Below are 19714 nucleotides of genomic sequence, written 5' to 3' on the forward strand. Positions count from 1 at the left end.
GATATAAGCCATTGAACTAAAAACTCTACACTTAAGTATAGATATCCTAACACTCATTCCAGATCCTCGATGCCCAAGCCTATGCCAATTAAGCCCATGCCCTCGGTGCCTCTGCTCCGATCCTTGCACTCAAGATTAGGTTCTCGATGCTCATGCCTAGGTCCATCAATCCAAGCCTAAAAACCTGATGTCAGTGCCTAGGTCTCCAATGCTCAAACCTAGGCAGGGTCCAAGGCCTTTATGTTTGTGCCTGATGCCCTATGATCAAATAAGTACATTTATGATAAATTCATCATAAATTATTTTTTTGGTCAGCAAAAATCCTAAAGTAATGTACATATAACAAATTTACTAAAACTAATTTTTGGGCCATTAATCCTCCTAAATTGATATGCTTGTTCGTGACTTCCGTCAAATTTTATCGTGAATTGCCAAACTAGATGATGCATGTAGTAACTTAATTGACATGACAAGTTCATGTAAAAATTTATGTTAATTTGAAGAAAATTTATTGCAAATATATTAGTTTGGGATTATTTATAATATTAACCCTAAAAAATGAAGCTTTTAAACACGTCCGAGCATGTGGTTCTCTTTTTGTTAAATGATGCTTTGTTACCGCACCTTTCGTTTTCTTCTGTTTTCCACTAAAAAGGTTTTGAGTAGAGATTCCGCCAAAATGCCAAAAAGGATTCCCTCTCCTCTTCAAACACCAGCCTCCTAGTTTGGTCCGGCCACTTTGCCAGCAACGGAAGCTAGGGAATCGAACTTGCTGAATTCGATCGAAGTGCGAATCCGATCTTCACCGGGAATCTGAAGTTTTGAGCTCTGCGGTCAACTGGGTTTAGGGTTCTTTGGAGATGGAGAACTCGGGGAGATGGAGAAGGTGGTCGCCGTGATCATGGTTGGTGGACCCACCAAAGGTATTTTTAGCAACTCTCCTCTCTTTCGATCTTGAAAGAGATGGTGCTGTTCTCGGTTCTTGTTTTGCTTGATCATGAGGTTACGGCATCTCTATTTTCAGGCACTAGATTTAGGCCTCTCTCGTTCAACACGCCGAAGCCGCTCTTCCCTTTGGCCGGGCAACCCATGGTTCACCATCCCATCTCTGCTTGCAAAAGGGTATGTCTCAAAATTTGAACTTTTTCAGTGGAAGTGCTAGTTTTTCATATGACTGGACCTAAGTGCGTTGGTAATTAGATTTTGGAAAAAAGATGGAGACTTGATCAATGGGGAGTTGTTGTGATATGCAATTGGATTCTTGCTGTGCAGATCCCCAACTTAGCTCAAATTTTCCTGATTGGGTTTTACGACGAGAAGGAGTTTGCCTTATACGTCTCTTCCATATCGAATGAGCTGAGAGTCCCAGTGAGGTGACCCCGGCGTTGGTGTTGGGTTTGATGCTTTATTGTGTCTTGCATATAGAAATAAGCTGTAAAGGCGTGCATTTATGTGTCTGTGTGTGTGTTTCAATAAATGATTCCTCTTCAGATACTTGAAAGAGGATAAACCGCATGGTTCAGCTGGTGGCCTCTATCATTTCAGGAATTTGATTATGGAAGACAGCCCGGTAAAATTCTTTACTTGGTCCCTGCTCCTATTTTTATTCACCTACAGTCTTTGATGTCATGTCTTATGGGAATTTTGAGCTTGTGTTGCCCAACATATGCCATTCACATGAAGTATATTCTAATTTCGTATCCCCCTGTTGTTTTACAGTCTCATATTTTTCTACTGAACTGTGATGTCTGCTGCAATTTTCCACTTCCAGATATGCTTGGTAGGTTCAATCATTTCCCTATATGTTGTAATGGTGTTCTCTACCTAAAATTTAATTAGCTCTTTAGGATGATGCAATTTATGTAGAGAACGTGATTATCATTGTTTGCACATGCAGAAGCCCATAAAAGATATGGTGGGATGGGAACAATGCTAGTAGTCAAGGTGAGTTCCTTGTGTCAAAGTTTCTCTCTCTGTTCTATCAAGCTGATGATTCCTCAGGCCTTCCTAGTTGCTAACACATACCCTCATCTTTCTTCACTGACAGGTTTCTGCTGAATCAGCTAACCAGTTTGGTACATTAGTTTCTGATCCAGTCACAAATGAGCTGTTGCATTACACGGAGAAACCTGAAACTTTTGTACGTTTGCAGGGCATTTCACTTTCTCAGACTGCTGCTAGATTAACTGAATAACATATTTGGTGATTTCATTAACTTACTTTTTCTCTTTAATGCAGGTCAGTGATTTAATAAATTGTGGTGTATATATCTTTACTCCAGATGTTTTTTCTGCAATTGAGGATGTATCTAATGACCGGGAAGACAGAGGTAGGTTGATGTGCATAAAAATGCTTAATGTGATTTGGGTTTGTCATGAATTGCATTAACATTCGGGCTAGCTCACTTTCATGCTGACATTTTTTGTCCTAAGTTACAGCTAATCTGCGGAGATTATCCAGCATTGATATAAGCACATCTACAAGGTCAATCTTACCGACTTCCATCCTCAGAAATATATTTTTAAGAATTTTCTGTATCATGAATTGCTTGCAGCGGTTCAAGGTGATTGTTTGTAGTAGTTGATTAATTAGTTGAGAAGACTTTGATTAAAAAAGATTAGCAAAAATGGTATAAAAAGATTCATATCGCCTAGGCTAAGTTTCTGTCTTCTGTTGCTGCTGCTGTTTTTATACTTAAACAAGTAGTTGTCAATGCACTGGAAAGATTTAGAAGATAACAACTCCTCTTTTCCCTTTTGATGAGCGAAACTGCGTAGTTTCTTATTGGAATTGCCAAGCAATATAATTAATGCAATACACACCTATGGAGTTCTTGGTTTTTAATCTTCGCGGGATGCGGGTGTTTTTTGACAAATGGTTAACTTCTCATGGAATTAGCAAACTGGTTTCCAGTAAAATTGAAGATGTACAGAAGAATGGATATGGGCCAAAGACATTGTAAATATGATAACTGGATCTTGCGCATGCATCTGTGTTCTTGTCCCCCTTCATTAATTTGCTTTAATTATGCTAAGGCATGGGGAAGTTTTTCTGTGTTAGCTCAAGATTTATTAAGAAAAGATCATTCTTTCAAGTATAAGTTCGGTGCTGCACCTGGGTTGTGTGGTAAAAATATTCGGAAAATAAGGAAGTTAGTGTGCAAATATCATCACAGCTGTGCACATGTATTCATTTCTTTAGGTTGTATGTTCCATTGTTTTTCATTATCTTGGATTTCTTGTTATTCTGATCCCTGTTTCAAAGCTGATGGTGCTATTCTTTCCTTGTTCTGAGTTTTCTCAACAGAACCAACATTCCTACAGATTTTGTTAGATTGGACCAGGATATATTGTCACCTCTCTCTGGAAAGAAGCAGCTTTATACATATGAGACCATGGATTATTGGGAACAGATCAAGACACCAGGGTAAAGTAACTCGGTGTGATGTTTTAGCTTCTCTTTTTCTAACTATTATGTCCATTTACAACTTGCCCTCACTATATACTCTTACAATGTCTCTTCCTGTCCAGGATATCTTTGAAATGCTCCGGTTTGTATCTGGCCCAGTTCAGACTCACCTCTCCCCATCTTCTTGCTAGTGGAGATGGTACAAGAAGTGCCACGGTTGTCGGTGATGTTTTCGTTCACCCATCAGCTAAAGTCCATCCAACTGCGAAGGTTGTTCCATTTACTTCCATTTACATCATATCGGTCCATCTTTTCTTCCTGGACAACATTTAAGTTAACCACTCTGGTTATAGACCAATCAAATTCGTTGATTGCTATTCTACTCAGTTTAGAATTTGCTGTCAAGCTAGGGCTTCTTTCTTGTATAAATCAAAGATAGAACTCGAAATACAGAGTATTAGTTTGCCTACATCCTAGACATGTTTGCACAGTGACCGTGAATCCATATTGTTCTGGTGAGTTAACAATGGTTGTTCAGTAAATTCCTTTCTGGGCTTTCCATAAGATAAGTATGGCAAGATCACCTTGTGGACAGTTTGCCTTGAATTTAAAGAAGAGAAAATAAAGTCGTAGACTTTACTTTGCTAGGCTAAATTGTACCCCTAGATGAGTTAAGTTCTCGAAAGAAATAGCATCATCAAGTGATTTGAGTTTGTTTACTTTAGAAGGGTGAATCTGGAATGCTTAAAATACTTTCAGAGCCTGACTTATAATTTCTGCTTTCGCCATCTACATTTACTCTGTCCTCCCTGTGTATCTTTTGATTTGACATTACTTGTTTGGACAGATTGGCCCCAACGTCTCTATTTCAGCAAATGTTCGTGTAGGACCTGGTGTGAGGCTGATAAGCTGTATCATTTTGGATGATGTTGAATTAGAGGTATGGGAGACAATCAAATACAAGTGTCATTATCCTAGGAAGATGAGAATATTAACTGAGATTGCTTTGGCAGGATAATGCAATAGTTATAAATTCCATTGTTGGATGGAAATCATCTCTTGGGAGATGGTCAAGAGTCCAGGCAAGTTTGTTACTCATGTACTTCCACATGCAAAAACAATTTCGGAGCCTTTGGCTGTGAAAGTCTGTAATATTAGTTCACTTTAAAATCTCACCATAACAATTTCGGCCTTTGTTGATTGCTATTAACTGTCAATGATCAACCTCTTTCCGCTTGTCTAGGCTGATGGAGACTACAACTCAAAGTTGGGAATCACAATTCTTGGTACTTAACTTTGAAGAGTAAAATTACTTGAACATTGTTCTGTTCTCATTGCACTTTAATCCGTGGATTATGCTCAACAATGCAGGGGAATCTGTGGTGGTAGAACAAGAAGTCGTCGTCGTCAACAGCATCGTTCTGCCAAATAAGATCCTCAACGTGAGTGTGCAGGATGAGATCATCTTGTGAAGAGTTGGAGATGTTTGAATTTCAAAGCCCTCCAAGGTGCACTATTTGGAAGAGTTTGTTTTGTTCCATATAGAGACGGTAATACGAGAGAGAGATATGAATTGTCCCATAGAATTAGGTATATAAGAATTAAAGGGGTTTCATGTGAAAACTTGATTAGCATCGTAAAATACGAGTCATCATTCGTACTTTGTTTCACTTGTTTTTCAAGTTTCTGCTTAATAGCAAGACAAGCAACGCAATTGTGCCAATTGTCGCTTATGTTTTCTCCGGATTAGCTTTTGATCACGGAGTTCTACAAATCCATTGTAAAGAATTGATAATTGTTCATGAATTGTGGTAATCTTTCGCATGCATCAGTAATTTCACATAAGTTTCATTTTGGCTTTTGTTTATCTTTTAGCTGGCTTTTTATGAATGAATGTTCTATTTTGTGAAACACCTTTCTGAAGATTTCAAAAGCTTGGTTCAACAAATATATATAATTTTTTTCATCACTGCTCGAGAGATGGGTTGTTTGTTTGGAGATTCATAAGGTAGTAGATCATCTGGAGAGTGGAGAAGAAGGGAAGATGAGAATGTTTCTTCGTCTAAACCACAATCTCATCCCATTGAATTTATCCAAAGCCTTTGCTCATAATCTTAAACCCTTACAATCGCGTGTCGAGACTAGAACCAATATATTACAAGATATCACCAATCTCTCCCCTCATGACACCCACCCAAGTATCCAACCAAAACCCAATTCTAAGCCTCATCTTGAGAAATTACCTACTGAAGAGAAGTTTTTCACTGAGATCGCCCCTACTTTCCCCACTTCTAATACTACTGTCAGTCACTTGTATCATTTCTGGGTCCCCTACTAGCTCTCACTTGTCCATATCTTTTAATCCTCCTACTTGTCATGAACAATTTATTTGTCCTGATCTCAACCCTGTTACCCTGATGAAGGAAGATGGTGAGGAGGTTGCTGAGAATAATCCTTTGTTGAATATCCTGGTGAGCAGAGAGGAGCTGAGGTTGACGAGGAGGGTGAGGTGAATGCTGGAGCTGTGGTGCCTTTACAATTTGCTCAGCCATTGATGAATCTCTCTGAAAAGGAAGGAGTATCCTGTAAATGGAGCTCAAAATGAAGCAAAAAAAAAAAAAATTATGTAAGGGCGTGCAGGTGGAGGTTGTGGCAGAACAACCCTGCTCCAGATAAACAGAACTTTGCCGGGAAAGATTGCTTTTTGTTGCTGGCATACCTGGGAACAACGGAATGGGATGATGTTCAGTGGAAAAATAACAAGCCATGAATATGTTATACTGAGAATGCAGAATGCCTTTGATTAATCCGTTAGGATCTCTACTGCTGTTGCTCCTATTGAAATGGGAGTGATTCATCGGTCCATAATGAACATAAAGTGGCAGAAACCCCGTGAAGGAACTATTGAACTGAACAGCGATGGGACCTTTGTCGATAATACAGAGGAAGCAGCAACTGGTGTTATAGCTAGGGGCTCTAATGGCATGCTAATTAGGAGGCATAGGCGATAGGATACCAGCAGAATGGGAAATTACCTAGAAGTTTTAAATTTATTGCAATTGTACTAATTTTATTTTATTTTTTTATCAATTAAATCGTAAATTTTTTTACATTTTTGTCAATTTGATACATACAGTCAATTGTGGCCAAAATTTGCCAACATGGATGACGATCGTCTTATGTTCTGTGGTCGACGCTAACATAAATAATTTTTAAAAAATTGATTTTTTCCTTTCCTCCTCCTCCTACTACTAACCAATGGCTAGACCTTAAGCAAGTCTTGCCCACCCCTAGCAAGCCCTCTAATGAGAGTTGGAGCCTCGCTGGTGGCTATGCAACGCATGACATTGCTAGATTTGGAGAGCCTTGACCCTCAACACCCCAAGAAGTGGCCTAGGTGAAGCCTTGCCCAACCATGGCAAGGCAAGGGTGACCTTGCCGGCCCTCACTTTGGCCGATCCCTAAGGTCCAACAACTGGTTAAAAGACAGAGGAGGGAAAAAATAAAAAGAGAGAGAAAGAGAAAGAAAAGAATAAATAAATAAATAATTTAAACAAGAATAAAATATTATTAAAAATTATCCATATCAATTCTAGTGAGATCATATAAGTCAGTGATTATAGTCGAAGTTGGTTGAATAGCTAAATCAGAACAAATACAAAAGATTAAATACTCAATTGGCAAAAAAGAAAAAAAAATAGAATTGAATTTACATAATTATAATATGTTTAGTGCTTTCTCTAAAAGATTAGTAACTTGATCCTTCCTGCCTACTCTGAAATTACTATTTATTTCTGATGCAGATGGAAAAAACCTCATTGAACGTTGTGATTCTGTCTTGTGATGGAGAAAGAAAGCACGAGGTTTTTCTGGCAACAACAAAAAGGGAACTGTCGTTTTCATGGGGAAGCGACGTGAACACGCATGTGCTCGCTGGCAGGAATTTGAGAACACGCAGCAAAATAATGGCCAGCGACCACGTGTCGTAGGCGCCATTGCATGGAGATAAATCTTTACGGCAGTAAAATTTTACCCTTCACTAAATTGAAGGTCGAATTTTTTTTTAAAATCGATCTTGAAAAGTTATACTAGAATATTTCAAGAACTGTTTATGGGAAAATCGTAATGAACTTTTGTTCAAACAAAAAACCAAACATACAAGCTTTAAGCATGCTTATCATGAGCTTGCAATTAGCGATGTAAGCAACAACTACTCCAGCTCTACTTGTGAATTTTTTTAGTTCAGTTTAAAATTTTTAAAATTCAAACCACTCGAATATTCATCATTTAAGTCCAAACTCTAGAAACAATTACTTGATTTGGATTGCCCCCCGTGCCTAATTGAATAGTGAGATTTTTGTATGTAAGGAACACAAGAAACACATACATGGTTGGTGCTTGACATTACCGACCTTTGGAAACTTGAACTTAACCTCTTTGTCCGAGTTTGAATCATAGATTTCGCCATCTCAACTAAGGTCTAATATACCCCAATCAACAATATTGCATACGCAATGAAATGCACCATCAAACACGAGATTTAGCTCATTAAATTCCTTGTGCTCGATCAACTAATTAATTCAATAAAGATTTTGTGAACGAATGTGCATGCAATTATTTTTTTTGTCGTTTCCAGAGCACTGCCTTTTCTTTTATCATGCATATTTCGTGTATGTCATAATGGGATTTTTTTCTTGATTGGAATATATGATTAACAAGTATCCTGGAGCACTCGTTAGTAAGACAAATTTAAGAAAACACAACTAAAACCTTATTCCCAAAGGATAGAGGTAAGGGTGAACAATTTCAGAATGGATAGTTTTCGCGCCCAAAGCCTATCTTATTAGGGCCAATTCTCAATTTTTAAAGTTTAGAACCTACCCGTAGAACCTAGAACTAAACCTGATCATTTAGTTTGGTTCTAGGATCTACTCAAGAATCAACCACTTCTTTTTATTTTTAGGACTTTCATTACTTTTTAAAGTTTCAACCTACAAAGTTAAAAGCTGATGATGATCGTTGGCAACATGATCTCAATGGTTCAATACTCCGTTAGTAATAAACACTGTCTAATCTACTAAACATATCAGAAAAATATGAGCCCCACCGATCAACTTCACGTCTCTTGCAAATCAACATTTTTGGGACAAATTCTTCTCATTTCTTAGCAACTTCCCTTGTTTCATGCCATTGCAGCTTTCTTTATTTAACTAGGGATTTTTATAACTTGATCGTATAGGTATGATGAAGTAGCCGTGAAACTCCTTAGCAAGACAATCGGTTGGTTTAGTTGGATTCCAGGATCTACTTGGGATTAATGCTTACTGTTAATGAGTGGAAGAAGATAAAGATGGGCTACAACTACTGTAATAGTAAGTTTTTTTTTTTTTTTTGGCTTGTCCCATTTCTAACTCTCATTTTGCTTTTAGATTTTTGCTTTGCTTTTTCGTAGAACGAGGGAGTTGAATCTCCTGCACCTATGATTATTGTGTCCTTACTCCTTACCCCTCAACTCCTCTCAATAATTTCATAACGTCAAGTTGAAATTAGCCATATTTCGGCAATAGAAAAGAGGAGGGAAAAAGAAGAGAGAGAGAGGGAAAAGGGTAATGATACCGCAAGTGAATCCAAATGGCGTTTTAGGCGCGCTCCGCGCCTTCGAAAAACGCAGAAGTAGAGATTACGCCAAAACCCAAAAAAAAAAAAAAAAAAAATCGTTAGTTAATTTAGGGAAAAGAATCCCCCCTCTGGATTTAATTATTGTCGGAGCCAGGGGGGTCGCCAGGTCCTATCTGGAAGCCAAGCCGCCGCTCCTCCTTCACGACAGCCGAAAAAGAGAAAACCTTTTTCTCCCACCAGGCCCCCCCACCCCCGGGGAGAAATACCAACTCACCCCTGCTCCAAAGACCCACGGAGGGCGCGAGGGAGAGGGCAAATGGGTAAAAGCGGGGCGCAACCGCTCCTTTCGAATCCCAATTCAAACTCCCGCGTCATGCAAACGAGGACGAGGAGGAGATCTCCCTTCGCTCGTCTCCCTCCCCTCCCCTCCTCCTTCTTCTCTCAGATCCAGCTTTCGAAATTTCAAACCCGCCATCGCCAACCAAAAAAAAACTCTCCCTCCTTCCTCCTTCCCTCCTTCCCTCTCAACGGTCCCTCCCTCTCTTTATACTCCTCTCTCTCTCTCGCCGTGGTTTCTCGCTCCGCCACCACAGCTGAAGCGCTCACCAACCGGGAGCGGCAGAGAGAGAGAGAGAGAGAGAGAGAGAGAGAACTCGCGTGTTTGTGTGTGTCTTGTCTCTTGCGAGAGCGGCGAGGAGGTGTCGCGATGGAGCTGGCGAGAGCCGACGACCCGGCCTGCCACCGCGAGGCCGCGCCGCTGGGATCCGGGGAGTTGCTCGATTCCAGGCAGCATCTCTACTGCCGCAAGGACAAGTCCCTCGGCGTCCTCTGCTCCAAGTAGTTCCCCCCTCCCCCCCCTTTCCTTCCCCGAAAGATTCTTCCTTTTCTGTCCCGTTCTCCCTCGTTCCGTGTGATTCGATCTGGGTCTTGGTTAGTTTTCTCATTCCTTGCCGTTTTTTTGGAGCAGTTTCCTGAGGCTGTACAATAGGGACGACGTCGAAGTGATCGGTCTCGACGATGCCGCTCTCAAGCTAGGTACTTGCTTCCTTCCCTCTATTTACTACGCTTCGATCTCGCGAGGCGGACGCATTTATGATGAACCCAGAATTTTTTCTTTTCGGGGAAACTAAGATGTTGTTGCTTCTGAATGAGCAGGAGTGGAGCGGAGGCGAATCTATGACGTGGTGAACATATTGGAAAGCGTCGGCGTGAGATTCTAAACCTTACTACTGTCTTAGATTGGGATTTGAGGAAGGCATTCCGCTCCCACTTATGTTGCATTGCCAAAGTTGATTTGGTCTTTCGATGTGTATAGGTTGTGGCGAGGAAAGCGAAGAACCAGTATTCGTGGAAAGGTTTCAGAGCGATCCCCAATGCCTTGGAGAAGCTCAAGGTGAATTTTAGCTCCTGAATGCCTATCGAATAGTAGTTTTAGCCCTTTGGGAAGTCGGCTTGATGGTTTTAACGTGGTTACTGTCGCCAGGAAGAAGGTCTGAGAGAGAACTCCAATAACTCAAATTGCGGCGACCCGGCAAAGGTACTGCCCCAGTTGGAGTTCATCCCCTTTTTTGATTCTGCCGTGTCCTTCGAGTAGCTAATGTAGGAAAATGTGGGATGTGATCAGCTCCTAAACCAAGATTCGTTCTTTCTTGTCAGTGCAGATGTCTTATTTTGGTTTTTGTCTGGTCGGTTCTTGCCAAAAACCAAAAAAAAAAAAAACCTCATTTTACCATTTGATAGTTTGTTAAGTGAACATGTGACATTATGCATATACATTAGACTTATATTCAGTCTTGCTCTTGAGAGCTAATTTGAAAGCTATGGTATCATTCGAATGACTCACGCTGAGTATTTTGAATGGTTAGGTTTTTAACGACGCTGAAAATGAAGGGTGTTTGGATCTCAAATTTGAGATGCAAGATAACTCTTCAGCATCGTCCAAATCTGGTAATTTTAGTTCTCTACTTTTTGTAGTTATTTTTCTATATGATTGTCTTGAGACTCAAATCACCCTAGACTGGCTAGTTATTTAAGACCACAACTATGCTTACGCTGGATTAGGTAGATTTTATATGATTTGTTCTTGTTAATTACTGAAGAATGAATGATTGCTTGTGCAGACAATAAGAAAGAGAGATCTCCGGGTCCTCTTTCTGCAGAAAACAGGAGAGAAAAATCATTGGCCCTTCTTACGCAGAACTTCGTGAAGCTTTTTCTTTGTTCCAATGTGAGTTTACCTCTTGGTGCTCCTATTTTATTCTTCTATTATTCCCTTTTTATTCAATGTGCGTTATTCCTTGATGCTAGGTGGATATGATCTCTCTTGATACTGCTGCAGTGGCATTGCTCGGTGATAACAACAATACGACAGCTATGAGAAGTAATTAATCGTGTTCTTGACTTGTTAACTGAAATAAGGAAGGAGAAATGAACTTGTATCTGACACTTTCAATGCTATTTTGCAGCAAAGATCAGACGACTGTATGACATTGCCAATGTTTTTTCATCCATGAATCTGATTGAGAAGGTATATACTGGGGAGCCTGTGAGGAAATTCGAGTTGATGTTTTTTCTCTGTGCTCTCTGACTTACCAGTTGCTTGGTTAATGGCTAACCTGCAGACACCTCACCCTGATACTAGGAAACCATCATTTAGATGGCTAGGATGGAGAGGAAAATCTGGGGATACTGATGCTAATTTTTCAGAGCAGAATCAATATAGGAAGAGACTGTTTGGCACTGAGATCACAAATCAACCTTTAAAGAGAAGTAAGGTGGATTCTTCAAACAATACAGAATCATGTGACCCAGTAAAAAAGGCGTTTCTTGTCAAACAAGATCCAGAAAACAACTACGACAGGTGTGAACAAGAGTGCCATTCAGACAATGGCTCGAGGGGTTACGTATATGGCCCATTTGCTCCTGTGTGTTTGCCGAGAGCAGTAAATTCTGCACCAAAGTCTGTGAAGCAGGATTATGACTGGGAAACACTTGCATCTACTCATCGCCCTCAGTACCATAATCAAGGTATCTGACTGTTTCACCTTGAGGTTCTGGATTTTCATGCTTGCATAGATGCGGTCTTAATATGTCAGTTTCTGCATTATCAAGCTGTCATTTCATTACCTTGACCTCTTCCGTCAAATAGGCTAACTGAATCCTCACAAAATGAGGGTCTGGTTCATACTTCACAGGGTGGCCGAGCCTATAATAGCTTCTCATTTATGCATAAGCTAACTGCACTACATGCCTGATAGCTCTTATTGATGCTGTTGCAGCTTTGAGGGACCTCTTTGCACATTACATGGAGGCATGGAAGTCATGGTACACTGAAGTTGCTGGGAACACAGAGATACCACAAGTGTCCTGATCACTTGGTTCCTTACAAGTTGATCGAGTACAGAGGAATAGAGATGTTTAACCATTTGTCCGAGGATTTGTTTTTAGTTTTGGCTCTTTGATACAGCTCCTTTAGAAGAGGATGACGTATGTAGCTTCTTGTTGGATCACGTTCTCAATGATCCGACTGTATAGTCATAAATACGTTGTTTCTAACCCTTTGAAATCTAATTTGGGATGTATCTCTGTAACATCCAGATCAGCAGCAGGATGCTGATGCATTGTCCAGATCCATGATTGGATAATTGCCCCAATGATTGAATGAACAAATGCTAGTGTGCAGTTACTGAATGAATTGATCAATTTTATAGCTGTACTTTCTTCTTGATTCAATCTTATTGATCATTTTTCACCAGGGCTCATTGAATTCACAAAAGAATATTCTCCTCGATTTTGATCAGCGCCTAAATGATGTATTGTTGACAGAAGTCGGTATCCAGATCAGCAGTTAACATTTTTCTTCCAGAGTTTGGGATGTTTACTATTGACACTAGATGGTAAAATTCATCCCGGATGCCCAATGTGGAAGATTTCAGACTTTAAATTCTGTGCGGAAGTTCCCTTCCCTCCATCTGCAATTACAGAAGTACAAATTTTTGCGAAGGGTTATCGCCCTACGAATGCAAACAAGCAGTCCTATCAAACAAATCTGTCGAAATTCACGAACTAGGTCATCTGAAAATGTCTATCAATGAATCAAAGAATATAAACATTTCCAGTCCATGGGACATTTTGAAAGCGAAAGAATCATCAAAATGTGAAAGGATAGAGAAAGAAAGAAAAAAAAGATGACCAGATCTCGTGATACCAAAAATGTTATCCCCGTCTATAATGGGAGACAACCTCTTCTGTGTATATTTCCTAGTCGAATGGAGTTTTACAACATCTCTGTATATACATAAAAATGAAAGAATCTCAGCAATTGATTCTCGAGCTGAACATAGCAAATGCAAGAGTCTATGTTCATTACAATCGCCGTGCCGCAAGAGGACTATCCTTCGAACTGTGCAAATCATAAGGCATCCATAGGGAGTCCACAGGACAGGGCATCTTCAAATCAAGCCTCGTCCAGGGCTTCCCTTTACCGCTCCAGTGCAGTAGGCTCACAGGGCCAGGATGGAGTGCCCTGCAGCTGTTCACCACATTGTCTCCGCCCAATCCGTGTTGATTCCACCTCCTATCAATCGGCTCAATGTCGCCACCGAACACGAGCAAGAACGGCGGCAGCGAGCCCAGCTCGTAGATCCGCCTCTCCCTCTGAATCTCCATCCATCCCTCGATCCGCCTCCTGTAATCGCCCTCTCTCCACCTTACCAAATCCATCACCATCACCCCCGTGTTGAAATAGCACGGCCTTTTCCCTGCAAAGACCTTGGGAAGCTCGGCGTCCGACCAGAACTCCTCCGAGAAGTACTTGGCGAAATTGGCGTGGCAATACTCGGGCGCTCCGATCACTCTCGACCCGGTTAGCGGGACGGTCCAGAGTTTCAGGATGTCGTCGACCAGGATAACATCCGAGTCCAAGTATATCACGCGCTCGACGAACGGCTCGAGCAGGTCCGCCAAGTAGGACCTCGCGTAGTTCAGCGGGTTCTCCAGGGCATGGCGGACCGAGGAGGATATCAAGCGACCGACCGAGCCGTCGTCGAAGCCGTATATCCTGAACCCGAGGGAAGGAAACGCGGTCCGGAGGATTCCCGCCAGGCTCTCCCGATCCGCGGAAGCCGAAGCGACGAAGTGGAAGAAGACGTTCTCGGGGCAGGAAGCGTGCCTCAGGACGGAGTGCACCGCCGCCACCGTGCCCCTCAGGTACTCGAAATCCAGCGTCATCGCCACCCGGACGAGCGAGCCTGCGCCGCCGCCGCCGCCGCCATCCCCGTCCAACTTCGGACACCCCGGTCCGTTCCGATACTCCGGCGCCTCCAAGAACTTCACGCGCACGTCATGGCTCAGCTCGCTGGGGAACGATCGGATCGCGTGGGCGCACGACCGGAGCAGGAGGAAGCAGATGGCCGCGGCTAGAACGGGCCTCATGAGACTCGGAATCCCGAGAACCGAAGCCGGCGAAACTCTAGAGAGAGAAGTTGCTGCAGCTGCGATATGGGAAGAAGAAGAAGAAGAAGAAGAGGAAGATGAAGAAAGGGCATTCTCGTTCTGTGCGGTCGGCGATGCGTATAAGAAGTCGAGTATGGAAGAAGGAAACCAGGCAAACGCGTGAAGTCATGTCAGGAAACGCGGCTTTCGGTTCCTAACGCGACGCGGGACAGACAGGATTCAGGACAGCACCCACATGTGGAAATTCCTCATTGTCCTATTCCGGAATAATCATTTATTTCGTTTCTTTATCATCGCCCAAAAATTCCAAATCAATACAAATTCATCCCACCATATATTACCTTCCCTTTAATGAAAACTAACGTAAGTTTATCATAAATATGTTGATTAAAAAAATTAATTTAAACTAAATTTATTGTATATTGTCAATTTAAGATTTTTCGTATTATTAATCGTTTGATTTTTTCGTGTTCATGATTCCGCATGTTGAATTTGAAGGGGGTGGGCTTTCCACTTTCCAGGAGTCTTCCTCGTCGTCTCGTCTTCGCGGTACACACGCTATTGAATGATTCCCGTCTGCGCGCTCCGAGGTTCCATCTAATCTACGGTCGCGCACGTGATGCCGACCTGACCACAAGCGATGTACCCATCTTTTGTTCATCTTGTTGACCACGTGCTGTGCACATGTTTCCTGCCATTTCCCACTTTTCTATCTTTTTTTTTTTAATTTATTTTTTTGGAAAAATTGACGCCGCCCCTCCTACATGTCGAGATTTTTTTTCTTTGATATGGAGAAAAAAATGAGGGGAAAGATTCATTTCAGGACCATTAATACTGATTCTTCCCGTGAAATTCACGGGTTCATGTAAGGATGATCGTCTGAGAAGATGTGATGGGTGATATTGATGGTTACCTGTATATTCGATGAATGAATGCATGTTAAAGTCGGTCTAATTGAAAATGATTCGATCAAAATCAATCAATTTTCATACAATACAAATTCACACCTAACCCATATTATTAAAATATCTTCACATTTAACCACATTTAGAAAAATCTTATATCCAAACCGAGGCAAGAGCATGGAGTGAACAAATGTGAAATCAAAGCAGAGTCATATAGATTACTTAAGTCTAAATAAGTTATGAATTTATTTAACACTTATGTTATTGGACATTTTCATATAATTCAAAGATTAAATTCAATAAATAAGAAATTCAATAATCACATTGCACGTTATGCTGAAGTTCAAGTATTAGATGGAATAAATTAAAAATTATTATATTGTATATTGAGTGAAAGTTCAAATATTATTTGCAATCGTCTTATGAGATGTGATGGGTGATATTTATCTTTATACGCAATGAATGAGTTATCTAATGAATATACATTTTGAAATGCGTTCAATCCTACGTACAACGGTGTATATATATTTTTTTCTTTTTTCCTTCCAGAAGTTTCTTTGACGCGCAAATGGCTGTTCAAAGTCGACGTTCTGAGGGTGGCTAGTCGTAATCAACGTCCTGAGACCATCCCGCGAACCATTTTTATTTTTTGGTCCGCTGATCGTGCCAAACAAACGACCGATACAACTTTGTTCCTATCGATCGCAACAATTGGCATTTCCGGAACCCTCTCGCCCAAGATTGTCCGTAACAAAAGTCAAAGACATCCGACGTTTTCAAACCATCTACTTATTCGAGAAGAAACCAAACCGCCGAATCAAATAACTTTCGAATTTCTTGCGTACAACGGTACTAATGGTGACTTTGAATAATCAAAACACCTTAACTAAGCAAATGGAGGCTTTAACTTTTCGATTTTGTTTCTTTAGGAACCGAACCTTAGCACGTCTCTCATCAATAACTTCCAAACGGAAGCAAGAATATTTCGCACACCAGTGCAATAAATTGAAAATTGAGGGCGAAATCAAGGAAAAATAGTTGATCTTATTATCATTCGAAATTCCAACGGGTTAACGTATGACTAAAGAAAATTCCCGTTTCATCCGATTGCCATATCTTTCTTGACTGAAAATTTTAACGGCAAAGAGTAGCTCCTACTTAGACAAAGTTTATGAGTACGAGACACTAAAGCTTTACCGAAAAGAGCTTTTGCAACTAGACTCAGGCTGCGTTTGAGAACTACTTTTCCAAGGATTTTGGGGCTTAAAGGCCTTTGAGTCAAATATTTAGTATTTGACAAGTTTTTTTTCACTTGCCTTTGCCAAAGGCAAACCTTCCCAAAGCCCAAGGCAGGTTGGGAGCTGCCTTGGGCTTTTTCGACATGCTAGCTTTGAGGTTAATAAAATTTTTCTTTCGAAATCGTTAATTTTTCGTTTTTCTGACTTTACCCCGACGACTGTTTATCATCTTCATCTTCTTCCCTTCTCTTTGCTTAACATGACCAGCATCTATGCCCGGTCATCGGCAAAGTGTAGGTAGTCCAGCGAAGGCTAGGCGGTGTAGCAAATGACAAGTGGTCTGGCGAAGGACAAGTGGTCTGGCTAGGGTCCCACGATCCTCCGACGAGAGTCGTTGTGTGGAGGACGCAGACCAAATTGCGGGCGCTAGCGACCTCCGTGGTGCGGTGGGTCGTGCGACGACGCGGCGACGATCACGGCGACCCGAATCTCGCGATCTGTGTTGCCGTGACCAGATTGAGCGGCACTGGCGACCTCCGCACAGAGGTTGCGGTGCGGCGGGTCGCAACGATTGTCCGTCCGGCAAGGGTCGCAACGACCCAGATCGCACCATGTCCCTTCACCACACCACCTAACCCTCGCTGGACCGCCTACCCTTCGCCAGTTACTGCCAGCGCAAAGATACTTCACAATGAACTTTCACAAATACAATTTACCAAACACACTTTACATTTTTGAAAACTCCTTGAATATACATTTTCTCAAGGACTTTTCTCAAAGTTCTTCCTAAACGCACCAATGTCGAGCAAACGAAAATTCCGTACATCTCAACCGTCGGAGTCCTCTTCTACCACTACAAAGCCGACCGCCCAGGTTTTCCCGAATGAATTCGTCAATAGAAAGAAGAGACGACAACCGGAACTGACTTTACCGAGGTTTTAAGCTTCTGCTGTGATGCATGGCTGCTACTTTGGGGATAAAACCGTGGAACCTTCTGTACCTTTTCTTGATAAGGGATGAAAATAGAGACAACCTTCAAGCTCGTTTGAAATAGAATTGTGCACTCTTCTTATCTAAGACGATACTCGACAAAAGCACATGACCAAGCCAGACGCTGTATCATAAAGCAATCAGCACCCTTGAAAAGTTGCAAGCTACTCGGCATCCCTGGCCAATAACCCGCTTGAATTGCCCCCAAGGCCATACATGACACAGAATTTTTCATGCAAGCCAACGTACTTACGCTTGTTCTTGTGGGATATCAGCAGTGAGTTACATACTAGGTTATATAGCTCCTCGTTTGCAAGTAAGAAGGGGCATAATGTGCTACAAAAATTGAGGAATCATGTTTGAGGAACAGAAATATGGACAGAATATCCAAAGACATAATATTCATTTCAAAATAAAAGCGCCTATGCTCCTTCAAGTAAAGAATCAAGAAAAAAAGCAACATTGCCACATAGGGGCTCTCTTCCCATCCTGTATCACATTCTCAATCAAGTACTTCTCTGCATTTGCTGTGCCTAAGCGGTACATTGAATAGCAATCTATAGACAACATAGGAGGGGGCAGAGCACTGGGTCCTCAACTGATTTAAAAGACTGATTCCATTGTGAGTTTTAGGAGATACAACCATCTCGCAAGAAATATGCCGTGGCTCTTTTCTGATAGGAGAGGACTATCAGATAATCATTGTGCAGACAGCATCAAAATTAAGATCTGCGGAAACTGCAAACACTTAAGGTTCTTCTTTGGATTGTCCATAAACAGAATGGACAAAGGAGCAGCAACAAACGACTGCAAAAGGAACACGGAAGTAATTCATACCAGGAAGGGAACAACAGAAAGTTAACTGACAAGTTGCGAAAACAATGTCATCCCCAGAGGTGAACTTACAAATTCCATTCTGTATATGTCATCATCGTGGAGGAAGATACATGCACTCTCACAAATACGCTGAATCAACAAAACTTAAACTTTCCGTGATTTAAGCTTGTTGTCCTCATCATCAGATGCAGCTAAATGACGATGTAACAAGAAACTGCCATTCAAAATACCCATAAAAACTTTGAAGTGTAACTTGATGTTTAAAAACAGACCATAAAAAAACTTGATGTTTAAAAGAAAAATGTCTATATGTACTTACAAGTCTGCCTCATCGGCTTATGTATCCAACTTGTAAAGAGCACACAAGACTGATTTCGAATTATATCGCTGCAATCATCCTAAAATTTCGCATTACCGACGGTCCCATTGAGCAAGTCGTACAGGACACTCATAAACCTGCAAAGTGCAATAGATATAATATAAGGAGAAGCTATCTACTTTGACGACCTTGGCATGTGCATCTGTAAAACGGATATCCTCCGAAATTCTGCGTCTACACCCTTTATCCAGTTCATCGTTGCTGATAAAATTCTTTTCGTAGAATTCAGCAGCTGCATAGAAGAATAAACAAACTGCAGAGCCAAAGTTCAGCCTTCCTCGATCAAGCCTAAAAAGCGAGCATAAATCAACATTTCTATAAAGATTCTGTGAATATTTCCCAATCTGGAGGTACAACAGCCTGCACACTTATCAGCCTATCTTCCTTCGAACACTCGTCACCTGCAGAATGCTATCCGATACATCACCTGTTTGAGAAACATCATCGCCGTCGGATTCCACAGCAAGCATCCTGAAAGTCGAGCACATTCCGTCGGGTGACTTCTTCGGTTGTTTAGATTGCTCATTCTTCCTTCACGGAACACGCTGAACCACCCACGGAGATTCAACACTTCCTCCATCCCCATCCTCGAATTTCTCCGGCTGGACGAACACGTGATTCGTGAAGAAGAAGGAGCAACTGGACAAGCGAAGAACTCGCTCGACGGAGGCGCAAACCAACGCACCCGCCGCCGATCGTCATTAGGGTTCTCCACGAAGAGGAAGGTTTTCAGTGTCTCCGTTTAGGGTTTGTATGCGCACCTGAATCATCTGCCCCGACCCCAAAAATGGGGTTCGGGCCAGGCGCTCCGTCGGGTTTGTCTCGGGTACTGTTCAACAAGTACGTCTCTCCACGAGATGGTTTGACTTTACTTGATGATAACC

General features: G+C 41.6%; 3 protein-coding genes and 1 long non-coding RNA gene across 6 annotated transcripts; 2 read left to right on the forward strand and 2 right to left on the reverse strand.

Moving 5' to 3' along the window:
• The first annotated feature begins 618 nt into the window (after nucleotides 1–618).
• Nucleotides 619–5259, forward strand: LOC104419311 (mannose-1-phosphate guanyltransferase alpha). Of its 2 annotated transcripts, none has more exons than XM_010030941.3 (15): nucleotides 619–923; nucleotides 1025–1122; nucleotides 1273–1373; nucleotides 1492–1570; nucleotides 1720–1780; nucleotides 1898–1944; nucleotides 2048–2140; nucleotides 2239–2329; nucleotides 2433–2484; nucleotides 3307–3426; nucleotides 3531–3678; nucleotides 4256–4348; nucleotides 4422–4490; nucleotides 4652–4694; nucleotides 4780–5259. In XM_010030941.3, the coding sequence occupies exons 1-15, from the start codon at nucleotides 878–880 to the stop codon at nucleotides 4878–4880; spliced, it is 1242 nt and encodes a 413-aa protein (XP_010029243.2). In that variant the 5' UTR covers nucleotides 619–877; the 3' UTR covers nucleotides 4881–5259. The 2 variants fall into 2 exon arrangements, with proteins under 2 accessions (XP_010029243.2, XP_010029244.2); XM_010030942.3 differs by having other exon boundaries at nucleotides 621–923; nucleotides 2439–2484.
• Nucleotides 5260–9464: 4205 nt separating this feature from the next.
• LOC104419312 (E2F transcription factor-like E2FF) lies at nucleotides 9465–12778 on the forward strand. 2 transcript variants are annotated; one of them, XM_018863295.2, is made up of 12 exons: nucleotides 9465–9864; nucleotides 9995–10062; nucleotides 10183–10235; nucleotides 10343–10420; nucleotides 10511–10564; nucleotides 10893–10974; nucleotides 11148–11254; nucleotides 11335–11407; nucleotides 11493–11554; nucleotides 11649–11668; nucleotides 11750–12054; nucleotides 12306–12778. In XM_018863295.2, the coding sequence occupies exons 1-12, from the start codon at nucleotides 9734–9736 to the stop codon at nucleotides 12395–12397; spliced, it is 1125 nt and encodes a 374-aa protein (XP_018718840.2). In that variant the 5' UTR covers nucleotides 9465–9733; the 3' UTR covers nucleotides 12398–12778. The 2 variants fall into 2 exon arrangements, with proteins under 2 accessions (XP_018718840.2, XP_010029245.2); XM_010030943.3 differs by having other exon boundaries at nucleotides 9467–9864; nucleotides 11649–12054.
• Nucleotides 12779–13228: 450 nt separating this feature from the next.
• LOC104419313 (probable galacturonosyltransferase-like 9) lies at nucleotides 13229–14587 on the reverse strand. Its single transcript, XM_010030945.3, has one exon. The coding sequence runs from the start codon at nucleotides 14458–14460 to the stop codon at nucleotides 13393–13395; it is 1068 nt and encodes a 355-aa protein (XP_010029247.2). The 5' UTR covers nucleotides 14461–14587; the 3' UTR covers nucleotides 13229–13392.
• Nucleotides 14588–17951: 3364 nt separating this feature from the next.
• LOC104419314 lies at nucleotides 17952–19657 on the reverse strand. Its single transcript, XR_720796.3, has 3 exons — nucleotides 18771–19657; nucleotides 18521–18665; nucleotides 17952–18421 (listed from the first exon to the last, which is right to left on the reverse strand). It is a non-coding gene; the product is annotated as an uncharacterized LOC104419314 (long non-coding RNA).
• Nucleotides 19658–19714: the final 57 nt, after the last annotated feature.

This window comes from Eucalyptus grandis, chromosome 9 (genome assembly GCF_016545825.1).
Source record: "Eucalyptus grandis isolate ANBG69807.140 chromosome 9, ASM1654582v1, whole genome shotgun sequence".
In the NCBI taxonomy this organism is placed as follows: domain Eukaryota; kingdom Viridiplantae; phylum Streptophyta; class Magnoliopsida; order Myrtales; family Myrtaceae; genus Eucalyptus; species Eucalyptus grandis.